At 53.0% G+C, this 22,878-nt stretch overlaps 1 protein-coding gene across 3 annotated transcripts in view; it reads right to left on the bottom strand.

Annotated features, from left to right (window-relative positions):
* Window positions 1-22,878, bottom strand: part of GSN (gelsolin) — a 52,129-nt gene that overhangs the window by 17,926 nt on the left and 11,325 nt on the right. The window contains exons 1-3 of one of the 3 annotated variants that reach the window (XM_008698821.2): window positions 7,021-7,179; window positions 4,664-4,868; window positions 3,784-3,938 (exon numbers count right to left, since the gene is read on the bottom strand). In XM_008698821.2, the coding sequence (XP_008697043.2) occupies window positions 3,784-3,938; window positions 4,664-4,868; window positions 7,021-7,164 (504 nt within the window). In that variant the 5' untranslated portion in view covers window positions 7,165-7,179. Of the gene's footprint in view, window positions 1-3,783; window positions 3,939-4,663; window positions 4,869-6,899; window positions 6,939-7,020; window positions 7,180-22,878 lie in introns of those variants that run through there. The other 2 variants (XM_008698818.2, XM_040631821.1) reach the window with 2 other exon arrangements.

Below are 22,878 nucleotides of genomic sequence, written 5' to 3'. Positions count from 1 at the left end.
TTTAAATTGAGCTCTTATTATGCCTACACACAGTAAGCAACACAAAATTGTTGGGGAAATGACAATGCACACTGTGCTGGGCATTTTGCATGCATCATCTATGAGGGAGGTATCCTTATCCCCATCTTACAGATGAGGAAAGTGGAGTCCAGAAATGAAGGGACTTACCCAAGAGCTCACAACTAGTCAATGGTGGACCTAGGATTCAAACCCAGGTGTGACTGAATCTATAAGGCCCACATTCTTCCCCCAACATCAGGGTTTCTTAGAGCAAAGAGAACTAGGGTCACCCAGGATGAAAGGCAGAAACAAGCCACCGCTCAGAGCAAAGTCCTTCAAGTAGAATGGTTTCTCCTGTTGTGAGTGAAGCGCCCCCTGGTGTCCCTTCTTGGTACCAGCATGAGGCCCTTCAAGAGCATCCCCTTGGGCTGAGCAGGGCTGCCCAAGGTGTTCACAGAGCCTTTCCTTCCACCCTGCTTCAAGGACCCTCTCTCACTGGAGGCCAGGTGAGGAAGGGCAGCTGAGGGAGAAGATGCAAAGCCCTGTGCTCACCTGGTAATGACCGCAGAAGCTGCCACTTTGTGAGCCCATGCCTGGGAGCTGGGGCACTTCCTTTACAGACATGCAGCTGGGTCCTCACTACAAGCCCCTACGGGAGGGACTTTCATTACCCCACTTCACAGACTACAAAACTGAGGTACAAAGAGGTTACACCCTGATCCCAGGGTCCCAGCTAGTTGGTGGCAGTGCTAGGTTTTACTCCCAAGTTTGCCCTTCCAGGGACCCAGCCTTGCCTATCTACCAGCCCAGGAACTCCTGAGCATCCACAGACAGCTCTGACCCAAGCACTTCGTTCTAAAAGGACAGTGGATCTGAAAACTTTCTCCAAAAGGTGCTGGAACAACACACCAACCATTTCCGCGGATTCCTCAGAGACGAGAAAATGGGGACATGGAGGAAGAGGACGGCCCTTTTTTATATGTTTCTGAACTATTTCACTTATTTAAGCATGACTTTTGTTATTATATGAACAAAATTCAATAGGATGGTCTTAAAAGTCACTTTCCAAAATAAAGTGATGAGATATATATATATATATATTATATAGATAGATAGTTCCCTATCTACACATGAATATACATAGCTATATGTTCATAGAGAAACATTATCCATTTGGGGTGTGTGTATATATATGCTATATATATATGTATTTGTAAAGTTGAATTTGGTGTATATCTCTAAAAGTAGAGTCATGGAGAACTTTTACTTTCTAAAACATACATTTCTATAATGTTTGACACTTTACAAAAAGCTTGTATTGTAGTCAGAGAAAGAAAAAAAAGCTATAAAGATTTACATTTTTTAAAATGTTAAACTGTTTATAAAACAAAGAAAAATGTATTGATTGGGGCTGGTCCACTTCACCCCCTGAACTCCGGGTTCTTTATCTAAGAAATGGGAGGGGGGCTGGAAAGGGCTCAGTGGGGCCAGGGGCTTCTCTGACTCAGCCCAGCCCAGATTCTATTTGAACAAAGGGTTTCAAATAACCCAGCCACAAGGGGTCTCTAGGGTTCTGTCTGAGAGGTGGAGGAGGAAGGGGAAGAGGAGGAGGAGAGATCGACAGAGTCTGGAAAGTGCAGTACTTTTCAGGATTGGGGGGTTGCAGAACAAGAGGGGCCAGGCCCTACAACAGCCCCTTTCTAGTGGCTCCTGTCCCCTCGCTGCCCCGTCTCCCACCCCGAGGACAGAATCGTTTCCGAGGAGCAGGCTTTCACAGGAACAAGTCTTGCGTAACAAGCTCTGCTCCTTGGGGATCTATAATTGATGAGGGCACCAGGCCAAGAACTTTAGGCCTGCCAAGTGCGGGGGCAGCTGGAGGACTTGCAGAAGGTGGAAAACAGGACCAGCTTTGGACCTCCCATTTCCACCAGGGGGAGCCTGGGCCTTTCAAGGACTGAAGTCCCAAATCCAGTTCCAAATGCTCCCTGGAGCATTCCTCAGAGTATGGTCCGAGAACATCCTGGAAAAAGCACCAGAGGCTAAAGCAGGCTTGCTGCCCATGCAGATTCCTAGGCCCCATCTGCACTAAGATCAGAGACCAGGGAGGCTTGAAACATCCACTGTGAGCCAGCTCTGTGAGGGCCTTCACACTGAATCCCAGCTCCATCATTTACCAGCTGTGTCAGCTGCTAACCTTGTCCAGAAATGAAGTTGCTGTGTCTACACAGCAGCAACAATCAACAGGCACTGTTGTTCCGGGGGCTCAATAAATATGTGAGAGCACACAGCCAGAGGCACCCGACTGGCCCAAGGCCTCACAGCAGTTAGCGGGGGTAGCCTTGGGTCCTGAACCTCAATCTCCCTGACTCCTCGCCACGTGCTCTTTCCACTTCCTGCTCTAAGAACTGCAAAAAGGCCTGGTCCTTCTCTAGCTCTGAGGCCTGGGTCCCAACCTTCTCACCTCTCCTCCTTAGTACACCGAGGCTTCAAAAAGAAAGAAGATGAAGCTGGACAGCTCAGCAGGAGAAGCTGTGGGCATGGATAAAGTGGCAGACAGGAGGCGCTAGGTAGGCTCCAGGGCATCCAGCCCAGCTCCACCCAGCCCAGGCCTCAGTCCCCGTTCCCAGAACACACCCTACCCTTTGCTATCTCAGTCTCAGAGTGCTTTCCCATGATCCAATCCCCTTTGTGTCACCTGAGCAGACCCCTGTTCAGACCCCCAAATACCACCCTGTTGGCACAGAGGACCCTTAGGCCCAGAGAGGGACAATGACTTCTCTAAGGTCACACAGCACATCAACAACACAGTTGGGGCTTCTTCACCCCTATACGAGAACCCTGCTCATGAGAGGCAGGTTGGTGTAGTGGAAAGAATGCCGGGAGTCAGGAGATCTTGGTTCTAGTCCCAGCTCTGGGACTCACTTGCTTTGTGACCTTGTGCCAATTGCTTAACCTCTCTGTGCCTCAGTTTCCCTCCCTAACATCAAATAAGATTTTTGGACTCTGACATTAAGGCCCATCTGGCTATCAAAGTTTGTGATCCCCTCCCTATCCTGACCAAAGAGAACCGAAGCTTTGTAAACCTACAGCTTTCTCTGAGCCCTTCCAGGGTGCCAAGCCCTGGGCAAGGCATTTCCCAGCTACCCTTCATCAAATCCTCTCTCCAGTCCTGAAGGGCAGGTACAGCAGGCTCTCATGTAACCAGAGAGCAAAGGGAGGCTCTCAGAGAGGCCAAGTGACTGGCTTGTCACACAGCATATTAGGGCAGAGCCTCTCAGGGCTCCTCGCTTGGCTTTGCTCAGCCCCACCTGGCTGAGGGTTGCAGGGGAAGGGTTCAGAAGGTGTTGGCTCAGATTCCTCAGAGTTCACATTCAAGGGGGATTCTAAGGAACCTAATGAGGAATGTGGTCAAGGGTGCCCTTTCAAATACTTAACATAGGGCCTTCTGTTGGCAGGCCCTAAGCACTAACGGGTGCAGGAACAGGACAGCTGGGGAAGTGATAGGCTGGGTTCCCACCCCTCGCTGCTGGGGCTAGCAAGACAATCCTGTGAAGCCATAAATTTTCTTCTCCCCTTTTTAAGATAAGAAATCAGAAGCTCAGAGAGGCAGTGTGATTTATCCAAGGTCACACAGCTAGGAAGGGCCAGGATTCAAACCCAGGGCTAGCCAGCTCCAAAAGCCGAGCTGTGACCCATCTGCCCATCACCCCACAAGGCTGAGAGATGGGTGGGCCTGAGCGAGCCCTGCCATTGGTGCATCTGTCCCTGACGCCTGGGACCCACCTTGTACTTGAGGCCAGACTTGAAGTAGCCCAGGAAGGTGGCCGACTCGAAGCCCTGGACCTCACGGTGCTGCACGGCCCGGCCGTTCAGGTAGTCATCCAGCTGCACGGTGAAGATGGCCGCTGCCCCGCTCTCGTCCTGGCTGCACTCATTGCCTAGGGAGCGTCAGAGCAGCGTGAGCCTGGCTTCCCGAAAGTGGTCCCAGCCTCCCATGGAAGAGGAGCCCAGAGCCCCCAGGGCTGCCCTGGTCTGGCTATAGAAGCTGGGCAAGCCCTGCCTTCTGTGGGCCTCAGTTGATCCATCTGTATAATGGGGCAGTGGGGGCTAGACTTCATGGTCTCTAAGAGTCCTCTCAGCCCTGACCCGTCCCCCCACAATCACCTCTCACTAGTTGCCCTGCACTCACTCTCAGACCTCTAGACATGAAGTCAGGCCTAGGAGCAGTGGCTCAATTCACAGATTCGGAAAGGGAGGTGCAGAGAGGGGGCAGAATTTAGGAAGTCACACAGCACAGCAGGGACTCTGGGCTCCTGACTCTGAAGGGCAAGCTGGGGTGTGACTGGAACTGAGCCAGGAAGTATGGAGGGGGCTCAGGGGCACCATGTCAGCCCAGCTCTGAGATGGTAACCTGTCTCACCCTCAAACGCTCCTGTGGGGTCATGTGGCGTCATCACGATGTCCCCTTTACAGAGGCACTGAGTGGCCTACCAGAGGGCGGAGCCGGGGTCTGAACTGGGACAGGCTGGCTCTAGAGTCTCAGGACACCATCAGCCCAGGGGCTGGCACATATCTGACGCTCAACAGTCACTTAGTTCCCTGAGCGCTTCCTGGGGACCATGCTTCCAGGGGCCGTGCTTTACAGGGCAGGGGGCGGCCTCACCGAGCCAGTAGTGGAGGTCATACTGCAGGTTCCCATTCCTCAACTGCACTGTCTTCAGGATGACATAGGCATCGCCTGTGAAGAAGTCTCCATAGAGGTTGGGGGGCACAGGCACCAGGTCAAACTTCTCCACGCGCCAGATCTGCAGGCCGGGCTCCTTTCCCGCCTTGAGGAACTCAGGGTGTTCTACCACCATGCTGCTGGGCTGGAAGAGACGGGCAGAGCCTGAGTGGGGGCAGGAGCCTCGGTGAGGAGAGACCCCAGGGCATGAGGGAGGGTGGTTTCCAGCCCCAAGAGCATCTCACTTGAGCCTCTGACTCTCCCTGCCCCTGAGGCGAGTCTACCCCTGTCTCTGTGAGTGAGCAAACAGGGCAGAGTTTAGGCTCCAAACCCTGTCCTTGACCAGAGTCTGTCTCACCTACTCAGCTCAACGGCGATGAAGGGACAGAAGGTTCTACCTTCCTTCTCCCTCCCCTTCTTAGTGCCAATTAGATGGGGCAGCTGAGGCACGGAGAGGTGAAGTGATTCTGCCAAGGACCCTCAGCTAGGAAGTTGCATAGCAGGAATTGCTCGCGAGCTCCAAGAGCAGAAGCTCTGGAGCCATAGGGAGACCCCCTTAGATGGCAAAGGTAAAAGTGGGGGTCCCCAGGGGTTCAGCATGTTCCCTCCCAGCATCCTCAGCAGCTCTTAGAACTAGAAGGGTCCTCGGAGAGCTCATTATCCAACCCCATTCTGCAGATAGGGAAATTGAGGCCCAAATAGGGGAGGAGACTGGCCTAAGTTCACACAGCCTGTTTGCTTTTGCTCTTTGGAAGATTTCCCATGTTCCATCCGTGTCCCCATCACACTCCCAAGAAGGGCCTAGATGACTGAGCCCAAGTGGCCTCCTGCGCTGTCTGCCTCCTCCCTCCTGCCCCCCCACCAACATCCCACCCCCAATTCCATTTCTCGGAAAAGGTGGAGAGGACGCAGCCAGGGTCTGTAGGAGCCTGTTGGAGATGAGGTGGTCAAGGGTGGGGGAAAGGCCGTCAGACATGCACAGGGGCTGAAGATGGAGCAGAGCAGGATGGTTAGCCTGGAGCCGGAGGGCAGAAATCAGCAGGCACAGGTCACCTCAGGCCGGAGGACGATCTAAGGGAAACCAGATGGGGAGAAGTCAGGCAGAGGGGTGGAGAAACACAAAAGGAAAACAGGAGAGAGGAGGAGAAACCAGACAGGGCAGACATATCAGGGAAGGGAGAATAAATAACAGTAATGAGGATAAGCAGACAGAGATGAGATCATACAAGAAAGAGGGGGAAATACTGGAGAGGGAAAAGAGAAATCAGACGAGACAGAAGAATCTGAAATGAAAGAAAAAGAATCAGAAGAGGGGTCGGAGGACAGGACACATCCCTGTAACTAAGACTCTCGTTGACTGGAGCCGGAGAGCTCTGGTTGGCCTGAGAAGGCACAATTAGTGACCACCCAGCACGCTTCCATGGGGGAGAACCCTCATCCATGGGCCTGATGAATTTATAATTGTAAACCGTGCAGTGGTCCCTGACTCTGCTATTCCTAATCTCCTGCTCCCCACCTCAGCCCGCCCATGACTGAGCCCAGCGCTGGGCCAACGCTGAGATGGGAGACTGAGCCCTGAGGCTTTATAAATACCAAAGACCTAGTTGAGGCCCTTATCTCCGCTACTGGCCACTGCATGTAGTTTTGTCCGTTTCTATGGGAAGGCAACTCAGTACATTCTCTGCTAGTTATTCACAGAATGTCAGAGCCGGGAGGAATCTTAGAGAGAGACTCTCGTGTCCCACACTGTTGGGGGAGGGAGGCGACTCATCCGTGGTCACTCTGCCATCCGTCCAGTAGCAGAGCAGGGGCCCTGGCTTCTCATTCCACACTGCATGCCGCCTCCCTCACGCGGCACCCTCAGGATCAGTAGCCACCGTCAAAGGCTCAACCCTCAGGCCCTTCAAGATCCTAAAGTGTCTTCTGAAACATCAGAGATTAAATGTTGTTCAAGACCATAAAAAAAAAAAAAAAGAATCAGAGGAGGGGAAAGAAATCAGGCAGAGGGAAAAGGAGAAATCAGGAGGTGGAGATGTGTAAGACATCAAAAGGCAGAGGCTAGGGAACAAGAAATCCGGCCAAGGTGAGGTTAGCCTCTAGGGAGGGAAACAGCCAGGCGCCCTGAGGCTCCCACCCCCAATCCACGGGAGCCCCGGAAGCAGCAAGAGATACTTACAAAGCAACAAAACAGTTTTTCCATTCTAGACCTGAATTACTCCCCTTTTCCTAGCGCTGTATCTGCAAGAACTTACAATAGAGAGTTACTCCGGGAGCCCCCGGGCCCCCCGGGCACTCACCCGCACCTGGGGCACCCGCCCCTGGGCCACCCGTGCCTGGGCCGCCCCCCGCGAGGCGGTGGCCGCGAGAGCCGGCGGCGACAGCGCGCACAGCGCCAGGACCAGCGCGCAGAGCAGCGCGGGCGCAGAGTGGTGCGGAGCCATGGCAGCGACGGCGGCAGAAGACCCCAGTCCGCAGCCCCGATCTCCGGGTCACCGACCCTATATAGCCACCGGCCCTTCCCACTCAAGCCGGGGACCGCCCCTCAGGGAGGGCGCGGGCCGGGGAGGGGCGGGGATCTGGCCTGGAGGTTGGAGACGTCGGGGATCCAAGCCGGACCGACCCGACTGGGCGTGGCTGTCCCTTCACCCCTGCTCCAGGACGAGACCCGAGACCGAGCAAAGGGCCTGACACGGAGTAGGCGTCAACGCAATGCACACTAAAGGGATGCGTGCAGGTAGGAAAGGCAGAAAGCCCAGCTCAGCCTCCTCGGTGCCCCACGCGAGGCCCCTCCCCTCTCTGCGCTAACAACTCCAGCAAAAACATAAAACACAGTTTTTGAAGGCTTTCCACACATCACATCAAGCCTGGCAGTTCCTAACATCTTTTACAGAGTAGGTACTATGGACAGCCCCATTTTACAAAGGGAAAAACTGACTGCAGAACGGTCAAGCAACTTGCACACACCTGGGAAATAGTGCAGCCAAGATGTGAACTCAGGTAGTCTGGGTGGAAGGCCCCCTAGGCAGCGAGCAGCTGCCCCCAGCTAGGGACAGGAATACTGGGGGCTTGCCTTCACTGCTCCAGTGAGCGAGCAAGACTCCAGAGGGACAGGCAGACCTCTCAACTCCTGAGAGTGCAGATTCTACTTACTTGAGACCGCCCTTCTGTCCCTCTTTTTAAAGTTTGTTTCTATTTTTTTAAGACTTTATTTATTTATTTATTTATTTATTTATTTATTTATTTATTTATTTATTTATTTATTTATTTATTTATTTATTTATTTATTTGAGAAAGAGAGAGGGGATGCGCATGAGCAGGGGGAGGGGCAGGGGGACAAACTGAGCCTGGAGCCTAACGCAGGCAGGACTCCAAGATCGAGACTTGAGTTGAAGTCAGACACTCAACCGACTGAGCCACCCAGGTGCCCCAACAGTTTTTATTTTTAAAAAGTTATTTATTTATTTATTTATTTATTTATTTAGAGTGACAGCCAGCAAGAGAGGGAACACAAGCAGGGGGAGTAGGAGAGGAAGAAGCAGGCTCCCAGCAGAGGAGCCTGATGCGGGGCTCAATCCCAGGACTCTGGGATCACGCCCTGAGCCGAAGGCAAACGCTTAACGACTGAGCCACCCAGGCGCCCCTAAAAAGTTTATTTTTATCACAACTGGAAGTCACCTATTTGTACAAAGTTGTTCCCTTTCAACCCCACTCAGTTCTCCCCAGGATCAACCTATTCTATCTACCTCCTTTAGCTGATGCTTCTGGGCTTACCCTCATATCTTAAATACCAAGCCCTTGTTGGTTCTTGTAGTCCGTGGTGGTGGTTCTGCGGGTTTGTTTATGGTTTGTTTGTTTTTTTTTCCAGGGGAGGGGGTCTTTTTTCAGTTCCAGATCTTATCTATTGGCTCCCCCTGGGGAAGACGAGGATTTAAGTCTCTTCCCCACTCCAAGGCTCCCTTCCCACCTCTCCACTGTCCCACTAGAGGCACCCAGTCATCGTGTTTGAACAAATACTAATCCGAGTCCAGGAGGCCTGCTTCCCATCTCCACCAACCCCTTTCACCTCCTCCCCACCACTCTGCTGGACCCACTTCTCTGTTTCCAAGTTCTCTTCCCATCCTCTCTCCCAACAGCCTAGTGCAATGAGAGGAAGAGAACAGGGGAGGTGGAGATCTGGTCTGACCCCTGCCTCTACTGTGTGTAAAGTACTTTATGCCTCAGTCTCCTCATTTACTAAATGGGTAGAGTAGTTGCTAAGGATTAAATCAGTCTGTATGTATGAGAATGGCCTGGCCTGCAACTAGATAAATGGGAGTTCCTGTCCTGATTCCCCCCAAGCTATGGTCACCTATCCCAGCCTCTCCTGGAGCCCAGCCTCTATCGAATCCGGCTGAAGTTCTCCCTGCACCACCCACAACTTCCTCCCACTTAAGGGGGTCTGTGGGTCAGATAAAGAGCTAAGGGAACACACAGAGAGAAGGCAATTCAGACTGTAGAGATTACAAGAAGGCTTCGTGATGGGACGGACTTGTGACCTAGGCCTCAAAGGATAAGGAGGAGGAGGACAATTGAGAATAAAAGACATTCTAGGAGAGGGGACAGCATGGGCAAAGGGCAAGCAAACACAGGCCACATCCAGTGAATAAGGAGGGGGTCCAGCCTAAAACACAGGGAGCAAGAAGAGATGAGAGGGTGGCAGGAGTCACAGGGGCCCGTGTGCCCTGCTGGAGTCTGAACTTTATCCTGGTGTCTGTGGGGAGTCCCAGGGAGCTGCCCGAGGTCTTGGGGCTGCGTGCCTAGGCATGGGCCTGTAGAGCCTGCATTCGGAGCTCTGCCCTCTCCCTGCGGATTTGGAGGATTATAAAAACCCCACAGTTCCCATATGCTTTTGCTGTAAGCATAAACTGGTTTCACCTCTCTGGACAGCAATTTAGCTCTCCGAATTTGAGAAAGACACAATGCAACAAAAGTTCCACTTCCTTCAGTATTACTTACAGAGAAACACCAAAATATATGTGCAAGGATGTTCACTGAAGCAGTTTGAAGAAAACTGGAAAGGACCCAAATGTCCCGGTTCAATAAATTACGGAGCCACCATACAATGGACTACTTTGCAGCTGTGAAGAAAGAATGAGCTAGAGCTGATTGTGCCTAGCACATAGTAGGGACACAGGAAGCAAAGAGAAACCTCTAAGTGCAAAAGCAAATTGTACAAGGACTATAGTATGGCTCCTCTCCTCTTTTTTTATAGGGGTTCCGTTTTTGCACACATCCTTAAAAAGTCAAGGAGGGTGAAATCCAAACTGTCCAGGCAGTTTGCTTGAAAGGAACAAAGGGGGAGAGTTTCGCCCGCAAATACTGCTGTGGCTGCCTGAGGCTGGGGTGGGCACCCAGATCACTGTCATCCGCCCGCAAGAACACCCAAGGGTGATGAAAACATTCTCACACTGGAAAACGGTGATGATGACACACCCGAAAAATCTACCAAAAATCAGTTACTGAACGCTTACAATGGGCGAATTGTTATGGTATATAACTTACACCTTGCCTGGAAATAAAATGAGCTGTAGGGTTTGAAACTATTTACAAGTATGTATCCATCCATTGTCATTGGGGTTTTTTTTCTTTTTAAAAAGAAATAATACCATTAAAAATATACTTCAAGTGATGCCTGCTCATTAGACAGTTCGGAAAATACAAACAAAGTAGGAAGAAGACATTTCCTCATCATCCCAGCCCCCAGAGTGAAAGTGAGCTGGCGGCTAGCCCAGCTGAGCAGTCCCTTCTGGAGAAGTGTGGCCCCGACCTGGCCGGTTGGTGATTCACAGAGGGCTGCTGTGGCTTGGCCTTGGCCCCAAGGGTCACTGACCACCAGCCCAGGGTCCCTGGCCCCCAGGTTACTGATTACAAAGGCCCTGCAGCTTTGCCTGTCACAAAGCTCTCAGCCCTAGAGACCTAGTGAAGACAGCCCGGCCCCTTCCCCCCAGGGAGCCCACAGCCTGGAAACACTTGTCAAGGGGCAGTGACATGTGTGCACTACGATGGGGCAATATGGCCTTGCACTGCTCCTTGCTGGAAGAGGATGTATGAGTTCAAGACAGCAGGGGGATTTGGGTGCAAAAGAAAGACTCCTACGTAAAAACGAAGAGGCTCAAGTGCTAGGCCTGCCTCTGCCACTGACTTCTAGGGTGACTTTGGACAAGTCCCTGTCCCCGCCAGGGCCTCAAGTCTCCATATGCCCCATGTAGTGCGGCAGCGGGCTTTGACTCTAAGATCCATTCCCAGTGCCAGCATTCCCAGAAACTGGCTGTGAAACTACAGCCAGAACCTACATATCTGTGAGCCTCAGGGCTCCCATCTGTAAAATGGGGGCACTGGAGTGGGTCACCTGTACAGGACCCTCTGATTCAGACAGTCCAGGGCCCCTGACCTGCAGAAGGAGACACTACCATCACCAATGCCCCCTCATCTCCGGGTCCAGACGTCTCTGGGAGAAGAAAGGGAGGGAAGCTGGGGGGGGGGGGGCAAGACCAAGTCTCCTCAGAGCTACCAGGGGAAACAGGCATTAAAGTTCTCATGTTACAGATGGGGAAACAGACTCAGGGAGCTTCAGTCACTGGCTCAGAGCCACTCAGCTGGAAAGAGGCATTGCTGAGATTCAAACCCAAGCCTGGCCAGCTCTAGTCCCCAAGCACTGTCGGAGGGGATCAGGCAGGACCTCCTGACACCGTCTGGCCTGGGCAGAGAGAAACAGTGACGTTTCGGCTACAGTCCCTAAACCAGTCAAGCCCAGGCCAAGCCTGGCAGCCAGGAGTCTCTGAGGCAGCCAACCCCCGACACCTCCCAGGCTGGGTCAGGAGGTCACAGGAAGGCCCTCTGGGCCTCCACATACCTGTTGAGTACCCAGGACAAAGGCATGTCCTAGGAAGACCCCCAGGCTGTGGCCGCTGAGCAGAAGAGAGACCGAGGCACCTGTACTTTGGGCCACTCATGGGCGCTCAGGTCAGGCATGGTTTCTTTGACTCGAGGGGCAGGCTGGCTCTGTCACCACCTGCCATGTGAGCACATGTCCTAGTCCCTGTCCTCCTCTGGAGCTCAGACATCCCCTTGACCCTTGATCCTGGCTGCTCCTGGCTCCTGCCCACTGCCCGTCACCCGCTAGGCAGCTTTTCAGGGTCTGCCACAGGAAGGGGCCTGTGTCGCTCCCCTGCAGTTGGACCCCCTCAACCAGCTCTGGCCCTGCGCCCTCTCCCTCACCAAACTTAGGCTTGTCTTCATGTCTCTCTGGGTGTCCCAGGGCAGCTACCAGAGACTGGAGAAGGCAGCCTCACCCTCCGCCCCTGGCCACTATGTACAAAAGGCCCTTGACTGGGTCTGGAAGACACCACCCTGTTCTCTTCTCTTCACCCCAAACACTGCTGTTCTTGATTTCTCAGGCAGTCGGCCACTCATGGGAAGCCCTCTCTCTCGGAGCTTGTTTGCTTTCTGGCTCACTGCTGTTCCCTGGGTCCTCCTGGGAACACCCGCCCCTCTAGCCCTGGATTTTGCTAATTGGGACAATAGTCAGTAAACAGAGAAGCCAGTTATGAAATCCAGCGAAACTGGACAGGGCCTCGGTACGGTGTGGGGAGCCCATGGATTTGAAAACACACATGTTTCAGAACCTGGGAAACTCCACTCCTGGCATCAGGGCCTCAGTCTCCTTATCTGTAAAATGGGGGACTGATACCTAGCTCACAGAGAAGGGACGAGCCCCAAAGGCCTGACACACAGGAGGAGCTCTGCAAAAGTCAGCATCCTTCTTCTTGAACTGCCTGGTTTCTTTGCACAGAGGCCTTTGCTCAGCACATACACAGCACACGAGAGGAATGTGACAGGGCAGGAGAAAGGTTATAGATTCCACAGTGAGATCCTTGAGTTGAGGTCGGAGCTGCATGACCCGGAGCAAGTTACCCTCCCTCTCAGCCTCAGGTCAGCCATCTGTAAATAGGGATGGTGAGGCCCAGTGAAAGGATGGTTGGGAGCTCTGGACTGTTGGTGGGAGTTACCCAGAAGAGGACTCGTTAGCTACAACGTTCATTAGTCCATCCTCTCTGTAGACAATGACACCAAGAACAAGAGTGTCATTTCTTGGAGTCACATAGCGAGTATCTGGCAGGGCACCCCTAGAACCCACACCTCGCCTCCCAGATCAGAGCTGAGGTCTGAGCCCGTGACAGGACAGGGCTCCCTGGAAGAGCCAGCTGGACCTCTGCCTTGGCCCTGTCTACCCTGGGCGTGGACAGCTGTTGGGGAGATGGCCAGTAGAGCTTGGCTGACGCCACATCCAAGAGGCCAACTATCCCAGGGACTGAAGCCACTGGCACTTTCCCAGTTTCCGGAGGTAACCCCACCTAGTGCTGAGAGCCAGGACAGGACATGAGAGGGGGCCTGGCCCCACCACTTCCTGACCCCATGCCCTGGAAGCAGCCAGATTTGGCCATGGCTGCAAGCCCAGCACCCTTCCTGCCAGGGTCTGCTTTGTAATCTGTCTCCCCTTCCCTGGGGGAGGAGCTGGCCCTCAGATGCTTGGCAGGCCAGCAGCTGGGGCTGTAAACAGTGGCAAAAGCTGTGTCTTACCCCTCCAACACCTCGCAGCCCACCAATAGGGGACACAGGGCACAAACACAAATCAGCAGCAGGACAAAGAGGCCCAGCTACAGGCATTGTAGCTGTGGGACGAGTAGAAGATGGGGACACAGTCTCCATCTGCAAACATATGGGTAGAGAGGCAGTGCCTATGATGCCCAAACCAGAGCCAGAATGAGCAGAAGCCATGGGAAGCAGCTCTCTGCTCCACAGAGGAAAGGCTTTCCAAGAAGGAGAAAAACAACAGGCATGATTGTGGAAAGAAGCTCCTGCCAGGAAAATCTGTATGTAAATCCCTGACCTAGCACTTCCTAGCTGTGTGGCTTCGAGTGAGTCGCTTCTGCTCTCTGGGCCTCAGTCTCCTCGTCTGTAAAATGGGGATTATAATACCATCTTCTCAGGGTTGCTGTGAGAATTCAGTAAGGTAAAATACATGTGGGGCTTAGCAAAGTGTTTGGCATACAGTATGCAACTATAAAGAAAGTTTTGGTATTGTTTGCTGGGGGTTGGGTAAATATCTCTCTGAGTATAAAACTGGGGTCAAAATACCTTTCTCAAAGTCAAGTGGAGGAGACTGAATCAGACCATAAATGTGGAAGATCCTAGGACTATGGCTTGCATAAAATAAATGTTCAAAAATGCCACTTTCTTTCCCCCTCTTCTGGAGAGGTAATGAGCTGCCCAGTGGTGACCCAGCCAAGAGGACTCAGGTGACGAGTGAACCAGCTAATCTCTAAGGACCCTTTGGGCCCTTGGGCTCTAAAATTCTGAAAGAAACAGGAAAGGCAAATAATGTTTGTGCATTTGGCCAAGATCCCTCCTGCCTGTCTGGGGATCAAGTTAATCCTTCACCAGGATCCACCAGGCATGTTAGAGGCTCCCCAGGCCAACAATCATCATGCTGGGAACTATGACAAGAGGACATCAGAAGATAGTGACATGTCCCTCCTGCTGCAGGCTCCAAATGAAGCCCTTCTCTGTCCCTGAGCCTCGCACAGCCAACTGTGGCCAAGACCCCTGTGCTGGGCTCTGGCAAGAAGCTTGAGCCCATCCACCTGGGTATCAGTCTGCACCCTGCAGGCAGAACTCTTGAGAAACACAAAGGGGGTGGGTGTGGGACAGAGGAAAAATGACAGAGTCCAGGAGCAGGGGCCAAGCCCCGATGAGTTCAGGATACCAAGAATGACCAACAGGGTGAAGGATGTACAACATGCCATCAAAGGGAGCACAAGGCTATGTCCAGTGTGAGTTTGAACATAGCCTAAATCCCTACTGCAAGGGGACTGGGCAAGTGGCCTTTCTGCAATGCTTTAATTTCCTCCTCTGGAAAATGGGGTGATGATCCCTACCCTGTAGGGTGTCTGGGAGGATTGAAAGAGCCCCTGGTACTGTGCTTGGCATGCAGCAGGTGCTCAATAACCATAACATCCAAAGACGACTCCCAGCATATATCCAGGCCCTACACACATACAGCTCACTGGCCCCCATATCTACCCTTGACCTCTACCTCTGTGTCCTTGCATGCAGAACAGGAGAGGGCTGCGGGTCCAAGCCAAAGCCCAGAGGCCCAGAATTGCTGCTGGTGTCAGGGATGGGGAGGCATCTCAGGAGAGGGCCTGCAGCCAGGACCTAAAGAGCTCGCCCTGCCTTCCAACCCCTCCACCAGTCTCTCCTTATGACACCCTGCCCTCTTCTCTGGTCTGCCCCCACCTCAAAGAACAAGGGCTCTGGAGTCACCATCTGATCCCAGTCCTATCATTCACTACCCGGTGACCCTGAGAAAGAGAATCAACCTCTCTGAGCCTGTGTCCTTGGGTACAGAGTGGCCAGGTGATCTCACAGGCTTACCAAAACTTGATATTAGTAAAAGTCAGTTATGGAAAAACTCCAAAGCCTATGGCATGATTAGAGATTCTTTGCAATGTATCTCAAACTTTTATCCATAATAGAATTCCCAGAGATTCAAAGATATTTTTTATCGTTACTAATCCTTTTAATTTTAATAGTTTTTTTAAAAAGTACTTTCCCTCTTAAACATAAACAGAGGTAGAATAGTGGAATGCTTTTATTCCTCTCCCGGCTCAGAAGATAATCACAACCAGCTGGAAGAATGAAACAGGATCCAACACAGAACCCAGGGCCTGGCCCTCGCTCGAGCTCCAAAACAGGGGCCGTCTTCTCTCCCCGGGGCTGTTCCCAGCTTCACCTCCACCCAGGCACCTGCCCTGTGACCAGCATCCTCCTGCAGGTGTCTGGCCCTCTAGGGGTTTTGGGAACCCTCTGTGACACTGTGGCCTAACCAGAGTCATCCCACCAGGACATTTTACAGAAGGGCTGAGGCCAGAGCGGAAGTGCTCAATCCCACAGGCTCCCTGCTTCTCACACTTCCGCCCCCACATCCCAGGGCTCTCCTAGTTCAGGGTCTCCATCTTTCCTCTGCAACCACTGCACTGGCTTCCCCACTGCCTTCGATGCTCCCATGATCCACAGAGATTGCATCGTGGTTTACTCAAGACCCTTCCACAGCCCCCATTGCAGCTTGAAAGTCAGGCATTTAAGACCCACCATGCTCTTTCAGCCTCGTTACCCACTGACACTCCCAACCACACTCTCTGCGCCACCTAACCTTGCCTCAATATGTCACTTTCCTGCCTCCAGAAGAGCTGGGGTCTATCCTCAGCTCTGCCTCTGCCTCTGTGTGACCTTGGACAAGCTCTTGCCTTCCTGAGCCTCAGTCTCCCCATCAGGCTATTGGGGCTTGCGTGCAGACCAGACGAGATAAGGCCATGTGCAGCAGGTGCCAGAGGGCTCAGGAAATGCTAGCCTGGAGCCACTGCTTCCTCCAGGCACCCACGGTCCCTCCACCCCTCCCACAGCAGCTGGTGGCTATCTGCTTCTCAACCCCAGCAGCTGTGTGTGCTCTCTCCCCTAAGCCCCGGAATGCAGACGTGCTTGCAGCCAGCAGCAGCAGCCAGGGAGGGGAGGAGGAGAGAGGAAGGCTTAGAGGAAAATTACCCGGCTCTGGCCCAGCCAACACTGGTGCTCACAGCCACCTCCCAGGGAAGGGATCTGGGGGCCTGGCAGGCTCTTTCTGAGCCGTGGTCTTGGCCCCAAGCCTTGACCCCTGTCTGAGCTTGTAGGGTGGTAGGGGGGTACGCTGGGCCCCACTCATCCAGGACACTCCCACTCTTTGGCATCAGAAGAGACAGGGAGGAGGAGGCAAAAAACAGACAGGCCTTTGTGAGAGGAGAAAATTGGCTCCTGCTGCTTCGTGCTGAAGCCCCAGGCACTGACATGGAAAGGGTCCTTCTGTGACCTGTCTCGTTGCTGCATCTCAAGCCCTATACCCTGGCTACCATGTCCCAGCGTCACATATACCATGTTCTCTATGCCCCATACCAAGCCCATGTTTCTCATGCCTTGTCCTGCACGTGCACCCTGATGCGTGGTGCCGGTACTGGGTCCCACGTCACTTAGACCATACATCATGCTCCATGTACATCTGTGTTTGATGCACTCTGTTGTACGTGCCATCTTTTGAAAAACCAGGTCCTGTCCCTTGAAAGCATGTGCCACAAACTTTGTGCTAGGCCCACGAACAGGGTCCCTCACTCCATGCTGTGATTCCAGTCACTAGCGTAGGGATGAAGGAGGACAGATTCCTAGACCTTCCGACTGTTACCTATGCGACCTCCGCTCTCGGTGCCTCAGTATCTTTGGCTATGAAATAGAAATGATATTAACATTTACCTCATAAGAGTTGTTTTGGGCATTAAAAGAGATCACGCATTTAAAACGCCCAGTGCATGGCACAGAGTCAATACAATGTTTGCTAACATTGTTACAAGCACACCCAGGTATCTGTACTACCTCCTGCATACTCCCTGCCAGGCTCCCACATCCCTGGCTCCCACTAGACATCAGACCTTCTACCACATTAGTGAAATTCCTTGGAAATTCCTACGGAGGAGAAATCCGAGGCCCAGAGAGGGGCAATAATCTGCATGAGGTCACACAGCCAGGAGTGAGGCTGGGAGGGGCACGCAGATCTGGACATTCGAAGGGACAGAAAGTAGATCAGTGGTGGAACAGGGGGGTGGGTGTGGAGACTTCCAGCAAGCAGGCAGAGGCATCATTTAGGGAGGATTCGGGGTGATGAAAGTATTCTCAAACTGGATTGTGGTGATGGTGGTATAACTCTGTAAATTTACTAAAAACCATCAAATTAATGAAAACAGTTGAATTATGTGTATGTAAATGACATGTAAATGTACTTTGACAACTTATGTACATTAGACTTCCAAAAAGCTGTTTGTTTGTTTATTTTAAAGCCCATGCACTTCCCATCACCATTCTGCCCAAGCATGCAGCAAGAAAAGTGACTCTCCGTGAGCTAGGAGGGATGGTCAAGCAGAGGCTTAGCAACCGCTCTGAGGCCTAGCCAGGAAAAGCCTTGCACGGTGAGGTTCCCAAACACCTCTGCAGCCCAGGTGTGCAGCACAATCACCCAGGGAGCTCCAGAAAACGTGGATTCCCAGGCCCCACACCCAGCCTCTGAATCTATAGGTCAGGGTGGGGCCCAGGCACCTGGGATTCGGAGGCTCAGCCTGGACTGGGAGCCTTCATCAAAGCCCAGCATCTCCTTTCACACTTGGGGAAATGGAGGCCAGGCAGGACAGGGGACTTGTCAGACCTGGTGGATCAGCAGTGGGAAAGCCAGGGCTGGAATTGGGGGCCCCCTTTCTTGTCCTTTCTCTTGTTTCCCTCCTCCTCCCTGGCCCTCTGCCTCCTGGTGACTCAGGGCTCTGAGTCATCCTGTGGCACCACAGAGGAAACTTCTCAGGAAAAACAATCCCCAAACAAAGTCTCCCCTGATCTGGGTTACAGAATAGGCCCAGGAGGCTAAGAGAGGGAGGGGAAAAGAACATAGGCTGGAGGTGGAGGCCAGGACCCCAAGACCCGGTCTCTTCTATTGGCCACTGACTTGTGTGGGGCCCTAGAGATGGCACTTCCCTGCTCTGAGCCTCAGTTTCCCCACCTATAAATAACACCTACTATGGCACATAGAGGCTTATTATGGACCACTCAACATGATAAGTATTTATAAGCTTTTTCTTGTTGATAATGCTTCCCCAAAACCCATGGCTAGCATCATGCCCATTTTACAGGCAGGGAAACTAAGGTTCAGAGGGGTTTACCCAAGGTTGCATAGGAAGTGCGGGGCAGGGTCTGAAACTAGGCCTATGTAAGTCTGAGATCTTCCTCTCATGCCTACACCTTTAAAACATACCTATTGCATGCATTGGCATGCAGGCCATAGCTCACCAAACATGAGGCAGATGGCCACAGCAGGTGCTCAACTACAAACGCCTTTCTCCTTTCTGCATCAGGCCCTGTCTCAAGACCTCCCGGCCCCACAGGGAGCACACATGAACTCGGGCAATCACTCAAGTGGCTCTGGGCAGCTGGAGCACAAGGCAGGGAGCATCCAGCGCCTGAAGAGCCACAGAGGAGGAAGATTTGAGCAGAGCCTGGAGAATGAAGGGAGGTTTTTCTTTGGGTAACTGGGAACTGGGCAAGTTAGGAGGTGGGAATAGCAAAGGCAAAGGCTCAGAGGTGTGACCCACATAGAGCAAGGCAAACACTCAGAGGCGTGGCTGGGGAAGGGGCTTGACTGACGAGTCCTGGCCTAGACCCAGGCAGTAGGGAGAACAGGATCAGAGCTGGTTTCTGGTCTGCAGAGGGCCTGGCTGGCAGATGACCTGGGAGTCGGGAGTGGGACTTCCCCTGGAGCCCCTCCTCTGAGCAGGCTTCAGGACCACCCCAGATCCCTTGCTACTCACCGACGGGTCAGAATCTCCCCCAAGGGCCTCTTCCTCGGCCATAGCTGGGCTGGGCAGACAGCAGGCGAGCCTCTCCTTCCCACATCAACCTAATCACACAGGCCTATAAATAGGACCCTGTGGCTTAGTCTGAAATAGCTATGCCAGGCTCAACTCTGCGGCCATCACATGGGCACACACGGTTCCGGAAATGGTCCTTGACACATTGGCACGTTAAAAACTGAAACTTCCTCAGGAAACTATTGTTCGTGCTCTAATTCACTTTCTTAAACATGAGGCAGTGGGCTGGGGAGAAGAGCTCACCCAACTACTGCTGGTGACTGGAGACGGGCCTTTGAGTCCTCTCTGCTTCCTATGCTCTGGGGACCCTGAGCAAGCCACAACCTCTCTATGGGCCTCAATTTCCCCAAATGTAACTAGGGTGGTTGATTTTCTCAGGGCTTGTCTAGCCAGGATACTCCCTGGAAATGTCTGGGAGAGCCCCTACCCCCAAAATGCCCATTCCATTGTTACCCCTCCCCCTGTCGACTTGGGAATTGGTTTTTTTTTTTTTTTTTTTTTTTAATTATCAGCATTTAAAAAGTGAGGATTGCAAGAGGGAGAGATGAACAGGTCTGAGCCCTACCACTGAAGGGCTGGGTGACCTTAGATGAGTCACTGTCTCTCTCTGGGCCCCAGATTCCTCAGCCATAAGATAAAGGTGCCGGTGGGATGATCACAGATTTGCCGCCACAGAGGACTCCCCAAGGGGCAAGTTACAGCATGGACGGGGCTGTTACCAACCGAAAGGGAAATAAACATAACCGAGCTGTCAGTCTACACCAGGCCTACGCTTAGGACTTCATTTCCTCATCAGTAATCCTCAACAACCCTCTATCACCCCTATTTTCACAGCTGAGTAAACTGAGGCTGAGGGATTAAGGGATGTGACTAGCAACTCAGGGCCAGAGTGACGTTTCAGGCTCAGACCGTTGTCTCTGGTGCCCAGGATGTAACCGCACTTGGTGCTACGTTGAAATAGTGCTGGTGGCTCAGGAGTGCCAACCAACGGGGACATAACCCAACAAGGGCAGGGGACAGAAAGAGGAAGAGTATTTTACTGTGTGTGCAGGTAGGTGGGAGTGACCAGGCTTCACCCAGTGATACTCATTCTCTCCAACCCGTTTACAATGTTGACCCTCCCATGTGCCCTCCCCTTTGCCTCCTATCTGTTCTTAAATCCCATTGTGCAAGTCACTCCCCAGCTCAAAGCCTGTCCATGCCTCCCTGGCACCCAGAGGACTAAGCCCCAGCATCTCGGGACACTCCCCACCTCAGCCCCACATTCCTCCTTTAGCCACACGACTCACTAGTCCCTAAGCACAGCGGCTCCAGGTGGCCTTTGTACATGTGAATCCCTTGGCTGGAATGTTCCAGTGCTCCCTTAGCCCAGTGCTTGACGTAGAGCAGGAAAAGCCCTCCCTGGCTCCTGGAGAGCCTGGCTCGCATCCCAGTGCACTCTGGGCCTCAGTCCCCCCAAATCTGGATTTCCAAGGGTGGGGTGGGATTTGACTCACCTGCCCTCTGCAGTGCAGAAGCTCAGCAAGGGTTGGCCAGGTAAATGGAAAGATGCAAAGAGCAGAGAGGATGCTGGGAAGTGCACACTTCCCAGGACTGACCAATACCGAGCCTTAAAGCCTCTATGGAGGCTTAGTGTCAGGACACCACGCTGTGGAAGGGCCAAAAATTACACCCTCAGGACGGGTCAGAGTGGGACCTGCGCTGGCTCTTTCAAGGGCTTCCCCCTGATAAGGCAATCTGCAACAGGTCTCTCTCCTGCTTTAAAACTTCCAGTGGTGCCCCAGTGTTTTAGGATAAAAATCTAAACTCTGACCAAGGCCTCCAAGGGCCTGCACGCCTGGGGTGCTGCCCAGTCTCCAGGGCCTTCCATGGTCATGGTCACGCTCCTCTCTTCCAGTTCCTCCCGCGGTCACGCTCCTCTCTTCCTGTTTCTCAACCACTCCACACGCATCATCCTGCCTCACAACCTGGTCCGTCCTGTTCCCTCTGTCTGGGGGCTCCCTTCCCTGCTCACCCAGCCACCTGTCGTCCCTTCTCCAGGTCTGGACTTGGAGGGAGACCTCAGTCCTGTGTCGGGTCAAGATCCTGCCATGCCCACCCAACTCCATGTGCTCTTATAACCCCAGTCATCTCTTTCACAGCTGAAGAAAGGCTGAGTCTGTTATGTGTATCATGGCTGACTACTGCAAGCCCCAACACTGTATGGCTCATGACAGATGGGAAAATCTTGTTCTTTGCTGATGTTCCAACACTGGTTCCAGGCCCAGGTATCTGGTGATGCACACATGATTGAATGAATGAGCAAAGGAGCAAATTAACCTATATGTATAACTCAAGACCAGAAGGTGGTGAGAATCCTGGTAAACATCGGAGGCAGGAAGACAGGGCCCTACAAAGATCAGAGAAGTGGGAGATTAATTGAGGGGGGCAGCCTCCCAGGAGCAACAAGGAGAGAGCACTTCCAGGAGAAGGTATCCAACGCTCCAGCAGGTGGTACATGGAGACCTGAGAAAACGCCACCAGATTTTGACAAGTAGGAGGTCTCTAGGGCCCCCCTGGTTGAACCCCAGTTCAGCAGAGGTGGGCATGAGGCAGGGTGCACTGCTGGGGGACAGCAGTTGAAAGGGGTGGGAGTCTTACTAGCAGGTACTCAGCTGGGCCTGAGCCAGCCTGGCCTGGCAGGGTCTGCAGAAGTGGGGAAGACAGAAGACAGGCCCCTGTGTCCTTGCTGCCAAAAGCATCGGCAGCTTGTAACACTCTTCGGTGACAGATCACTCTGAGGCAATGCAGCTCTGGGAGCTGTCAGGGCTCAGGCCCCAAGCAGGAGCATCGGAACCAAGACCGGCCCCAGATCCCTCCTTTCTGGGCACATCAGGGCTGGCCCTTTGGCTGCAGAACCCTTAGGGGGCCAAGTCTCATCTCTATGCCTAGCCAGCCTTCTAGGAATCCCTGGTTGTTTTGTAGACAAAGCATTCCGGAGACCATCAGAAGGCCCCTGCACCTAAGCTCTGGGAAAGAGGAACTGCTCCAAGAAGTGTCACCACCCGAAAGCCAGCTGGACCACAGCAGATGAGTAAACCCTGGAGCCATATCGCGCCTTCTCCTTTTGGCCCCCAAGGGTGATGTTATGAGCTGGAGGGGTGTTTTCCAGGCTCTCGGCACAGTTGCTATTAGAAATTCACTTCTGTTCCGGCATTGGAGGCTGGGTATTTCCCCTGGTACTGATCCTTCCCACTTCGCAGCTCACAAAGCTCTTGAGCATCTATAAGCTCGTATAGTCCTCACGACAACCTTGTTAGGGGATGGGCGGGAGACCAATACACCCATTGTATAGGTGGAGAAACTGAGGCCTAAGCTGGGTCATGAAGTGGGTCCCTTGCTTCCAGCCCAGAACGCTGCCTGCCCACCCATGTCAGCATCCTACAGCGGGTCACCTGTGAATCTGATAGTCAGGTGGGCCCCATCCTGCCAGCTGTCCCAGGTGGCTATGACTCATCCACCTGCCCTGTGACTCACACAGCTTGGGTACTCCTCCTACGGTCAACAAGCCTGGAGACTTGGCAGCCACAGCCCAGCTTTTTCTCACCTCTCCAAGGCCTCTGGGGAGAATTCCTGGACCTCCGG

This window comes from Ursus maritimus, unplaced genomic scaffold (genome assembly GCF_017311325.1).
Source record: "Ursus maritimus isolate PB19 unplaced genomic scaffold, ASM1731132v1 scaffold_17, whole genome shotgun sequence".
In the NCBI taxonomy this organism is placed as follows: Eukaryota; Metazoa; Chordata; class Mammalia; order Carnivora; family Ursidae; genus Ursus; species Ursus maritimus.
The sequence above is the reverse complement of the archived record's forward strand: the minus strand, read 5'-3'. Positions and strand labels throughout refer to the sequence as shown.